The sequence below is a fragment of the Trachurus trachurus genome (genome assembly GCF_905171665.1).
Source record: "Trachurus trachurus genome assembly, chromosome: 15".
Classification (NCBI taxonomy): Eukaryota; Metazoa; Chordata; class Actinopteri; order Carangiformes; family Carangidae; genus Trachurus; species Trachurus trachurus.
The window spans coordinates 7,145,552-7,158,100 of NC_139906.1; the positions used below are offsets into that span (position 1 = coordinate 7,145,552).

At 41.6% G+C, this 12,549-nt stretch overlaps 1 protein-coding gene across 1 annotated transcript; it reads left to right on the forward strand.

The window, feature by feature from the left end:
* Positions 1-1,080: 1,080 nt before the first annotated feature.
* Positions 1,081-11,269, forward strand: LOC310997690 (protein phosphatase 1 regulatory subunit 1A-like; the record flags this gene model as incomplete). The annotated part of the gene is made up of 6 exons (XM_083987482.1): positions 1,081-1,238; positions 2,410-2,467; positions 5,405-5,442; positions 6,762-6,816; positions 9,692-9,895; positions 11,214-11,269. Exons 1-6 carry the CDS (start codon positions 1,158-1,160, stop codon positions 11,267-11,269), a joined length of 492 nt encoding a protein of 163 aa, XP_083843608.1. The 5' UTR covers positions 1,081-1,157.
* Positions 11,270-12,549: the final 1,280 nt, after the last annotated feature.

Genomic DNA, 12,549 nt, shown 5'->3' on the forward strand with positions numbered 1-12,549 from the left:
ATCCTAACCCTATTTATACAAACAGCTGATGTTACTTTATAAATTCAGATTTTACACAGAAAACATACTAAATAATGATTATTAATGTACATTAAACCACGTAGAATGTGTGTTGTTTGTTGAAACTGACTGAATCCTCCAAGAAGTCATTCAATAAATTCGTTTTTTAATTTGTTTTGCAGTTTCAGTACAGGACTTTTATTTTGAAACTGATTTAAGCTGCTGCAAGGACGCTGAAATGGTAAAGACAATTATATACACTGTTTATAAAGTTGGGCTAAGATTTTTTTTTTTTTTTTTTTTTACTTGTGACAATGTGGTTTATTCTTGATAAATAAAGCGTTTATCTTCTCAAAACTTTATGGATCAATCTCTTCCAAACTTATTACTGTGAAAATTAACCACAATTAACCTTTATAATAGGAATAAAAACAGGAATGTGTCTGAAAACAACATTATTCCAACTTTATGGGCAACAGTGCATAATGCTATATACATGTGTATGTGTTTCATTCCCCACCTCACACTTTATTATTTAAGTTGCTGTGTTTTTATACGAGTCCAGAGACTCATGAGTCTGAGAACGTCTGGAAAACAGTTTGGAAATGTGAATATAAGAGTATTTAAATGTATATACTAGTGTCTAAACTCAGTTATAAACAATGAAGTCCTCAGGGGATTTTACATTCACACATTCACTGAAGTACATCAATAAAAAAACAGAAATAAAAGCTTATTATTGGTGGTGAAGTGGGCGGAGCTTCATAGAAAGTATAAATTTAACAAAATAAAAGACGTTTCGTTTATGTTTGAATCAGTTTTTTTTCTCATTATGGTTGTAAATGTTGCTTTATCAATAAAGTTTATGAACTCCTCTCACTCACTAGTGTGACGTCATGTTGTGATGATGCTGCAGTGACCAGTCTCTCTCTCTCTCTCTCTCTCTCTCTCTCTTTCTCTCAGTCTGTCAATTAGTGATAATGGACCCCGGCGGCTGAGTGAAAACCACTCCCTCCCTCCCTCTCTCTTTCTCTCTCTGTGCTCCCTCCCTCCTCACACACACACACACACACATACAAATTCACACACATACACACACACTCCCTCCCCTCTCTCTCTTTCTGTCCGTCTTTCTTTCTATCTCTCAGTCGGTGATAATGGAGCCGAGCAGTCCCAAGAAGATCCAGTTTGCCGTCCCTCCGCTGCAGGGACAGCTGGACCCACAGGCCGCCGAACATGTGAGTGTGTGTGTGTTTGTGTGTGTGTGTGTGTCCCAGCATGTGTGTGTCAAGTGTGTGTAAAGTGTGGGCTTGTGTGGGTCTCTGATGAATGTGGCTTCTATCTTGTGAGTCTGGTCTGGATTTTTCTGTGTGTGGGAGCGGAGCTGTGTGATGTGATGATGGAAACTCAAGTGTTTGTGTGTTTCTTCAATTTCAGCTGCACTGTGTTGACTTTTTGTCTACGTTAAAGTTTAATATTTGTGCGTTTGTGAGCAGATTCACAGAGAAAAACCCTTAGAAATCCTCTCCCCTCCTCCTCCTCCTCCTCTTCATAAATCAAAGCTTTATATTCATGTGTAAAAAGCAGCCGATGGTTTTAAAGTCAAGTCACAGTCGATCTGCAGCTGATTGCAACAAGTTCTAGTTCACGCCCGTTTCTCTCTCTCAGAGGGGGCTGGAAAGAAAAAAGAAAAAAAAAAACACAAATACTGAGCGACTCTTTCACGAGAGTCAGGTAGAAAAAAAAAAAAAAAAAACGCTCACAGTGACGTTTTTATGAACTGTTTAGTCACCGGGAGCCGGAAGTCGTTTGGTTTCTAAGGAAGCTGCTAAATGAAGAGTGACGGATCTGAGTGAGCTGCTGCTGCTGCTGGAAACATGTTGCATTTAGACAAGTCAGAGATAAATAGCTGTGATGGGTTTGTTTTATGAGATACCATCGTGTAAACCACTGAGTCGCTGCAGCTGCAGGACGACGACAACGACAACATTTACATTCACATTCCTGCAGAGTGAAAACCTGATGCACTGGTTGGTTTCACACTGGATCATATAGAAACAGATCTACTGTATGTAATAAAAACTAGAACAGGCAGCAGCATGCATCTATATAGGCCATGTTTTCATTTTAAAGGTGAGAAAATCATATAAAATCTGAGGTGAAACAATAAAACGTGTTGTTGCAGCGTGTGGGAAAGTTGCGTTGTGTTGGAAAAATAAACGTAACGAGTCTTTTAAAGCTGCAAAGATGCATTCAGGCAGCAAATGAAAAAAAACATTAAAAATACACAGGGGTGTGTTTAATTGGGTTTTTCATACGGGGTAAGAAATGAGGCGTTCAGGGCACCTAACTTTTATTTGCACCATGAGTCTTACTGTGTTTTGTTTTTTTGTTTTTTTTTTACCTCAGATTCGCCGCAGACGACCGACTCCTGCAACCCTGCAGATCTACAGACAACCTGGCTCAGGTAAGACTGCAGAGAGAGAGAGAGAGAGAGAGAGAGAGGAAGAGAAAGAGAGGGAGAGAGAGAGGGAAGAAGAGAGAGAAGAGGAGGGAGAGAGGAGAGTGAGTATGTGGGGGAGGAGGAACTGAAAAGCAGCAACTATAATGGAACCTTTATTAGATTTGAGCTGCAGCTTTTGGTAAAGTGATCTCAGCGTTCAGACTGGACTGATGGATGCCTCAAGAGCCTGTGTGTGTGTGTGTATGTGTGTGTGTGTGTGTGTGTGTGTGTGTGTGTGCCGGTGCTCTTGGCTCGTATAAATCCCTCCACACAGGAACAAACTGACTGATTGAATAATCGGCCTGAGTCGAACTCTGTGATCTCAGCTCAGTGGCTCAGCTTCCAGATCCCCGGGAGTTTTCTTCTTTTTCTTTTCTTTTTTTCTTTGTCTCTTTCTCAATGAAATCAGAACAAGACAGTGAACGAACACACACACACACACACACACACAGGAAATAAGACAAACTTCTTGCTCTTTGTTGATGTAATGATGGAGCGAGAGCAGCTCCGACCGTGATCAGCTGTTCTCGGCCCGAGGTGGATCTGAGCTCCGACCTCAGATTTTATCTCCTGACTCTGTGACCAGAGTGTCGGAGGGAAACGGGCTGCAGCTGGGACAACAAGGAGGAGGAGGAGAAGAATTAGAAGAGACTCTAGACAAGAAGAAGAAAAAGAAGAGATGAAGACATCCTTGACACAAAGAAGAAGAAAGGCAAATAGAAGAGCAAGAGATAAGACTAGACAAGAAGAAGAAGAAGGGACTCTAGACACAAGTCATCACAGTAAAACAGATGCAGATGTTTCATGCTACGTTCTCTTCACTTTTTGTCTTAAAGGGACATTGTGTAACTTCCCCTGTTATCTATCCACGAAAATCGATTATTTCGTTAAAAAGTCTGTTTGTCATTAAAGCAGAAGTGAGTGATCCGGTCGTTTTCGCTAATGCTGCGTTCCAGGCAGGCTTTTGAAATCGTAAATTACAGCTTCAAGTCACAACTTACGACTTTGTAGCGTTCCAGGCAACCCACTCGTGTTTTTCCGACCTGTTTTACCGGTGAAAGTCACTATAACGGCCACTCGTAACTTCCGACCGGTGAACTCGTACCAGATCGAACTGGTACGAGTTCACGGTCGGAAAAATACGAGTTTCCTTGAACGCACCATAACAGTCCTCGTCCCTACGTCACCACATTCACGGCGTTCCTTGGCTGCACACACAGCCCTGCATGCCGTTCTCTCTCCTCATTGGATAAAAACTGTAGGATACGATAAATGTTTTCTCTTCGGCTCAGAGCAGAGCAGAGTGACTGAGAGACCCGTGTTTCAGTCCAAACACTCTATGTAAGTGATTGCTGTCGGAAGATATAACTATTTAAGACTTATATTAACACAAATATATCACTCACTTCTGCTTTAACCAGTAATCCCCCCCATCAACAAACTGAAGTGTTCCTTTCAGCTCTGAATGAGCCGTTCATATCATTCATATCTCCATGGAGCGGGTAAGCTCGGTGCTGCTGCCATGTCGTGTCGCCATGTTTTTACGTTCAGTGGCAGCGTGACGGTAGGAAACCACGGAAACTCAGCGGAGACACCGGAGCTGTCGGCTCAGGTGGAGGTGGCGTCTGTGAAAAGTCACCGCGGTAACGCAGTGAGGAGGAATGGAGCGTTACACTGATGCTGCATTCACCTGCAGTCGGGCAGACGGCCGTCGGTAACAAACCAGATGTCATTTTAGTCACAGAAGTCCAGAGAAAGCCGGTAAAACGTGGGTCAGGTAAACAATACGACATCGCCATGACAACATATTGTCACGTGTATTGTTTTGCCTCGTGCTGACGGATCACTTGTTTACATAAAGGCTTGTTTATGCCGTTACATGCAGCGGCTGTTGTCCGTCTGCTGTCTGCCCAATTTCACGTGAATGCAGCATGAAAAATACAATTGAGTTGCTTGCGATATACAACCGCAACGCCAGATGGGAGTAATTCCTACACAATGTACCTTTAATGATGTTTTTTAGTTTCGGTGACGGAGGAGACTTCAGGTGACGTCAGGTTTTTTTTCACCCTGAAGCTTTAACTTCCCGCTCACAGTCGATGTTTTGAATTTCACGCTGAGATTCACAAACATCGACATCGAGCCACCGGGAGGAGGAAGTTTGTTTTTTTTGTTTGTTTGTTTTTTTGGAGTTTGGAGCCAAGTTTCATCTTCGAAATCAGATTCAGTCTGATCGCACAGAACAAAAACAAAGTGGAGCTCCATAGTTTCTAAAAACACTGAGTCACTGTGACTTCCCTCTGCTCCAAACACACACACACACCGCAGAACTAAATGTGTATTAATCTGCAGCTGAAAATAGTTCCTCCCTCAAACACACCGAGGGGCAGATGGTCCTGTTGTTTAAAAACACAAAAACTCGCTTTTCTTGGTGTCGATCGATTTATGGTGTTCACTGACAGTAGGAACTCAGAGTTGCTTCCAGCTGCTGCACAGTTTCTGGTAAAATAAATAAAAAGAGGCTAAAATCACCTGCAGGTGTTGGAGGTTCCTGTTTCTTCCAGGAATCTGAGTAAAGAAACTTTCTCTTACCAAACTACAACTTGTTCTTGTTCTGAGTTCATCTGAGAGTCGTTTGTTTCCTCCATGATCACAGCGCAGCCTCAGGCCACGGAGGAAACAAGGAGATTTAAGAGCCAGCGTCCAAACAGCTGAGCCACAGACCAAGACACACTGACACTGATACTGATACTGACAGTGTTGAAGCTCCGGGAAACATCAGAGTAAAGAGAAAGAAACTGATAGTTAGAAAATGAACTGTAGGAAGTGCTCACCACCATCGTCATCATCATCATCATCATCATCATCATCACTGCTGCTAACGTCTTGTTTCTTCTGCAGATGTTGGAGATCAGCTCAGCGCCAGTGGAGACTCACAGGTTTGTAAACACAAACAGATGCAGAGTGAAAACACAAACACACACAGGTCTGATAGAGATACAGATGTTAAACTCTTAGTATAATAACTTAAAAGAGAATTCCGGCCATTTTTGACCCCTAAATCGTTGTCCTGAAGTTCACCCAGTGTTGGGTGGAGCAGAAAACGCGACTAAAATTGATGCAGGTGTAACGGATGTGCACTCACTCCACCTATAAAAGACGTGCTAACCAACCCGCCAAGTGGTTGTCAACCTCTTGGCGAAGAGGTTAGTATCGTCGCCTCCGGTGCGGGAGGTCGTGGGATCGAACCCCACCTAGGGCAGGCCGTGAGAAACACAACGCAGAGGGCCAGATCGACATCGGCTACAGTGGTGCCGTGACCCGGATGCCCTGGGTGGAGTGAGTTCAGCGGGGGTGAGTGTAACGGATGTGCACTCACTCCACCCATAAAAGACGTGCTAACCAACCTGCCAAGTGGTTGTCAACCTCTTGGCGAAGAGGTTAGCATCGTCGCCTCCGGTGCGGGAGGTCGTGGGATCGAACCCCACCTAGGGCAGGCCGTGAGAAACACAACGCAGAGGGCCAGATATGACATCGGCTACACAGGCAAACCGGAGTTACACCATGGCTACCCGGCGCTAGGGATAGCGACAACGCTAACCCATGGGGGCAATTCTTTCAACCACAACAAACACTCAAAGAACAATCAAATATCTACGGTACATGACTGGAATCCTTACGAGACACCACTGAACTCATATAGTGTACAGTATAAACAGTATAAACTTTGTTTTTGCATGTAGTCACTCACCTCAGACAGCCGAACTCTGAAACATCCTGGAAAGACATTACTATCCGATCGCAGAGCGCCTGCTCTCCCCGCCACAGAAACAAACACTTTTTCCTTGTGATGATTTCTTTACAAAAATAAACGGTCGAGCAGTGCAGTGGTAATATCCAAAATATCTAAGACCATTTATTTTTGTAAAGAAATCATCACAACAAGGAAAAAGTTTCTGTGGCGGGGACTTGGAGAGCAGGCGCTCTGTGATAGTTTTTTGCTCCCTCCAACACTGGGTGACCATCAGGACAACGATTTAGGGGTCAAAAATGACCGGAATTCTCCTTTAAACTACTACTTCAATTGACAAGCAAATTTATAACAAACTGTGGATTAGTTTCTACCCTGTGAGCTCATAAATCAACTTTAATATGTTTAAATCTTCATTTATCTCATTTTACTGATGTTTGATTGAACGTCTTATTGGAGCTTTAAAATACAAAATCATCTTTCATAAATTTTCTTTCTGCTCCTCAGGCGTCAGACTCGTCTCAGAGGAAGCAGAGCACCTACGCCCCCCCCACCATGAAAGGTAAACACTGTCAATCTGCAACATGTGCAAGTAAACAAGATAAATATATACATATATATACACAGCAGAGGATTATGGGTCATGGTGCATGTCGGCTCGGCCTCTAATCTGCACGTTTGTTGCTGCGGAAACAGGGAGTGAGAGGAAGAAATCTGATTAATTCACAACACAAACTAACAGCAGAAACCTCGACACTCGTCTGAACTCTGGATTATTAACAGATTATTATTATTATCATTATTAATAACAGACGACGTTCGTCCTCAGAGGATTTAAACAGTTTTTCACTTCAACAAACACGTCTGTGTGTGAATCTGAGAGTTTTCCTCTGTGTGTGTGTGTGTGTGTGTTGTATCTGCAGCTGTGTACACATCTGTATGTTTTTATGGTATCTCCGTGTGTGTGTGTTTGCTTTCAGTATGGAAGTTGTGTTTGTTTTTGTTTTACTACGTGACATTTGTCTTTGTCTGTATCTGGACTTCGATCTGCTCTCACACACACACACACACACACACTTCTGTTTTCTTACTCTTCGTTCTTCGGTCTCCAGTTTTTCCTCTCTTTTTTTCTTCCAGTTCTTTTGCTCTCGTTGTTTTTCAGTCTCAGGTCTGTGGGACGTCCTGCAGAGGGAGGGGAGGGGGGAGGTGGTCTCTAATTATACAGTATGTCCCTAAACATCAATCAAATCTGCCCGGAAACAAAGAGTTTGATTTATTTTTCTGCTGCAAGAAGAATTTCCTCAGAAACTATAGTTTATCTCTCAGGACTGAGTTAATGATATTGTTGATAGTTTAGTGAAAAATCTTCTTTCTTTCGCCCAGAGAACACAAATGTTTTCCTTTCTGATGAGTTCAGTGACAGAAGATTAACTGGCAGCACATTTAATACACGATTAAAGTTGGATTTTAAAGCAAAAATTTTAAAATTCACTAACTCCAGATTCTAAAATGTGAATATTTTCAGTGTTTCCATGATAAGTAGATCAGAGAGTAAACAGTTTGCTTCAACTCTTGGTCATTCTTCCTTTTGGGAGTTTTTATTGACTGAACAACCTCATCCAGACCTGAATATTTTACATTGATCTGCTGCCATGTGATTGGCTGATTGGATCATTAGATAAATTAATGAATGAACATTATCAGAGGTGGTTGAAACACAGCTGGCACCAGATGTTGATGTAACGTCATGACAGATGTTGGGTTTTGTTTGGAAATGAAACTTCAAATCTTAAAAAAAACTTCAAAATGAACTAAATATTAATGTTAAAATTAAAGAAAATATAGATCAGTGCTTCAATCTGTTGATTTATTAACAACAGAGGAATTGCTCGACTTCATCATGAGTCTCAGTGTTTTGTTCTGAACAGACAGTGAAGAGAGTCTCAGCTTCCACGTGTTGTCGGTCTCTCTTTCGACTTTCACTGTTGTTGTTGTTGTTGTTGTTGTTGTTGTTATCATATTTTTATCATCGCTCTGAATAATTTATAAAATCGATATCGAGCTTCTTGTTGGAAAAACTAGTGAAGTGCACAGAGAAGAGTTCAGGCTTTTATATTAGGACAGTGACTGTGCTCCCTGCAGTGTGTGTGTGTGTGTGTGTGTAGGAAGAGGAGGATGATGTTGGGAAGGAAAGAAAAGGGAAGAAGTAGAGGAAGAAACAAAGTGTGTTTGTGCAGCGAGGACTCGGTTCCGGGAAGTGGAGGAGAGGCTGTAAAAGCTTTTCTGTTATTGATCCCGTCTGAGTATGTGTGTGTGTGTGTGTGTGTGTGTGTGTGTAGTAATAGCTTTACTGTATGAGTTACTGCCTATATGGAACAACTGCACATAAGGCATTTAGCTCTCGCTGTAGGATCAGGCAGGTTTTTATTCATTAATCCGATCAGGTTTTATTCTCACACTGTGGTTTCACTTCCAGGCTGAAATACTTTTCTTAAAACATCTGTAATTTTATATTTAATCTGAGTTTGCAGCACTTTTGTGTGAATATTCAGTCTCTGCCGGCACCTACAAATCAAACTGAACATCAGACTCCTTTTGTCTCAACTTGACTCAACTTTTGTCTTTTATTTTCTTCTTAAAGGGATAGTTTGCAACATTTTGGCAAATTAGCCCATTGCCATAATCCCTACAGTCATAGCAGTAGGATTGTTACCTTTAATTGTCGGTGCAAGCTATTTTTAGAACGGCGGAGCAGAGGCGCGAGCTGCTCAGAGCTACGCTACGGAGGCTCATGGGATTTCTTGGTTTCCCTCATCAAACTCATAAAATACACAATCTAACAACTCCAAAACGCTCTGGTGGACAAGTTGTGACCTGCACATTCACCATGCTATGAGGTAACAACAGAACGTTACCAGACAGAGTTGTTTTAGAGGTAAATTCATGCAAAACCGCTGATGCGCGTTGCCTTCAGGGACAGTTTTTCAGCAAGCAGTCTCTGCATTTACCTCTAAAACAACTCTGTCTCATAACGTTCTGTTATTATCTCATAGTGTGGTGAATGTGCAGGTCACAACTTGTCCACCAGAGCGTTTTGGAGTTGTTGGATTGTGTATTTGATGAGGGAAACCAAGAAATCCCATGAGCCTCCGTAGCGTACCTCTGAGCAGCTCGTGGCTCTGCTCCGCCGTTCTAAAAATAGATTGCACCGACAATTAAAGGTAACAAACCTACTGCTATGACTATAGGGATTATGGCAATGGGCCAATTTGCCAAAATGTTGAACTATCCCTTTAAGTTTTAGTTTAATTCTTTAAGTTGCAGTTTAATTTGATTTTTACTTATTTAGTTATTTTTGCTCCCCCCCTCCTGCTCTGTTTTTGCGACGTGCCTGCAGTTGCAGCGTCTCTCCACTAGAGGTGCTCTTGTCTCCCCAGAGCTTCAGCTGGGGGTGGAGCAGCACCTGCTGGAGGCGGGGCTCTGTGAGGCAGACGGACAGCTGAGCCCAATCACGGCGCAGCTCTATGCCGCTGCCACTCTGTGGGCCAATCACAACGGGCCGGAGGAGGCCAATGGGAACGTGGCGAGTCTGCCGTTAGCCAATCAGGAGAGAGGAATGGCAGAGAGCAGCAGTTTAGGCGGTAAACAGTGATTTTGTTTTAAAAAAAAAGAAAAACACTTTGTGCAGCAGGATACTCCAACATGAATAATCTATAAAATTTAAGACTGTGCTCACGTCACTTTAAGGCAGATTTCTTTTACAACTTTAACGAGAAGTTTCTGCGAAATAAGAGAAATACAAATAAAGTTATAACTTTGTTAGTCAGTAAATGGGTTAACGTGCTCGTGTTAACAGTGTATACAGAATAAAACCAAACAATTGTGTACACACTATTGTTTTACACACTTTTAGGCATTAATTAAGCTTAATTAAATACCCAATTAATAATTTATAAGGCATTCACCCATCATTGATACTAATTACGGTTATCAATGTGTAACTCTGGATTAATAAACATGTATCAACACACTCACTGACCAGTACATGTCAAATAAATGTTCATCTAAATCAAAAATGTATAAATAATAGTTTATAAACACAGTTAAAAATGTTTTACTCATAATTGATATTTATAAACTACATACTAATGAGTATTCATGCATTATAAATGAAGAATTCAGTATTTATTAATGCTTAACGAATGCTTAATAATGTGTACTTATTATAAAGTGTTACCAATGTATGAATACAGTGTGTAGTTATTATTCATGTGGAGTATTCTGTTGCACACACACACAAACACAGCTGACACACAACAGACTAAATGATGTTGAAAAAAACAACAAAAAACTGTTTGTCTCTATTCTATATACATATTAAGATAAGACAAAATTATCCTCAGAGACAAACCGTGTTAATTAATGTTTCCTTATCGACACTGAATCGGGACTGAACGTAAACTTCTTTGAGGATCTTCTCAGCTCCTCGTTACGTCTGATCTGCTCTTATCGACTCCTGCAGCAGCTGTTTCCTTTACAAAGCTGCAGATAAGAGACAAACTGATGACGACAGCTGAACGTAAAGCGGCTGAACAAGTAAACGTTTTTTTCTCCTTAGGAGATAACACCCCCACCCACCACCCCTCTCTCCAAAAAAAAAAAAAAACCGGAAAAAAACCCACATATAACCTCCTGAGTGAAACCGGACGCTGAACTGAGTCTGTTCAGCTGCAAATGTCACAGTCAATAAAGAAAAAACTGACCACATCCACTGAAATCGACTAAATTAATTCACTCTGTGTTTCTATTTCCATCTCTGACTAACAGCACTAACTCATCTTTCTCTCTCTCTCTTTATCTTCCTCCTCCTCCCTTCTTCTTCTTCTTCTTCTTGTGGCTTCACATTATCTTTCATTTCACCCTCCTCCCTTCACTCCCTCTCTCTCCTCCTTTTCTCAGATGTGTCATGTGACCACAAAAAGGAAGCGCCCAGTCCCGACACCGTCTCCCGATAGCCACCTCCGCTCCCCCCTCTCACTTCTCCATAACCACCTCTCCTCCTCCTCCTCCTCCTCCTCCATCTCCATCATCCACTCACTGCTTCACTCTCCTGCTGCACCAAACACTGAATGTTGTTTTCCTCCCTCTCTCTCTCTTTTTCTCTCTCTCACACTCATAAAGACTCGAGCACAAACTGAACCGGTGTGAATCTAAAGTGCAGGAGGAGGTGTGGCTCAGGTTCAGGTTCTTGGCTGTGAATAAAGATGTTATTATACTGAACCATGTGCTCAATGTCTGGCTGCTCTGTGTGTCTTTATTAAACTGGTAAATTAATGTTGATAGAAACATAAATATAAAGATAAAAGTCACAGTTGTGTGTTTCATGTCCATCCTCTGATCTCCTCCTCTGCAGCTAAACGACGGTTAAATCATGAAGTCACAGTGAAGTTGACTTTTGAATTCTTGAATTTGAGATGTCATCACTCCTTCATTTTAGCCCGTCAGACATTTGTGCAAAACAAGAGTCTTTATTAGTGCGTTAACTCTTGAATTATGTCCAAAAAATTGTCTTCTGCTGTCACAGTGACTTTTGACCTTTGGTTATGTTGAACTTTACAAATCAGTCTATCAACGAATGATGAATGTGAACGTACGAGGTGTCGCATTTTACGACAGTTTTACATTGTGATGAGAAACAGTAGTAGTTAAAAGGACGCTTTAACCACATCGTATATTTTGACACTGAGGTGAATGTGACTTAATTTAAAATGCACTTCATTAAAGGATTAAGTTCTGAGGAAGCTGGATGATGTTATAGACTCACAGGTAAATGATTAACCAGGTAGCACTGATCAAAACAGCTAAGACGACTATGAGACAAACAAGTTTTGGGACTTCAAATGTGTTGTGTTTAAGAGTTTTAAGAGTTGAATCACTTATGAGACACTGGGGGCGACCATTAAGAGATTACAAATAAATTTTAGGTCAGACATGATGTTTTTTTTTGTTTGTTTGTGCCATTAACGCCACAGTAAATAGCATTAGCATTAGGACTTTACTCACATCTGTGTGACCTGACTGTTTGGAGATCAGCAGCAATGTCTCTGCATGTGTCCGTTTGTGAATGAGAGTGTGAGTGTGTGTTTTCCTTTTTTTTTTTTATCATCCCAGGCTAAATGTCCACAGATGGGCTGCAGAGCAAGGGTTAAAGAGGGAGGGAAAGAAACAAGAACAGCTCCTCAGAAAGCAAAATATTCACTCCTATGACTCGGACCGAGTTGTTTAAATGTTTGTT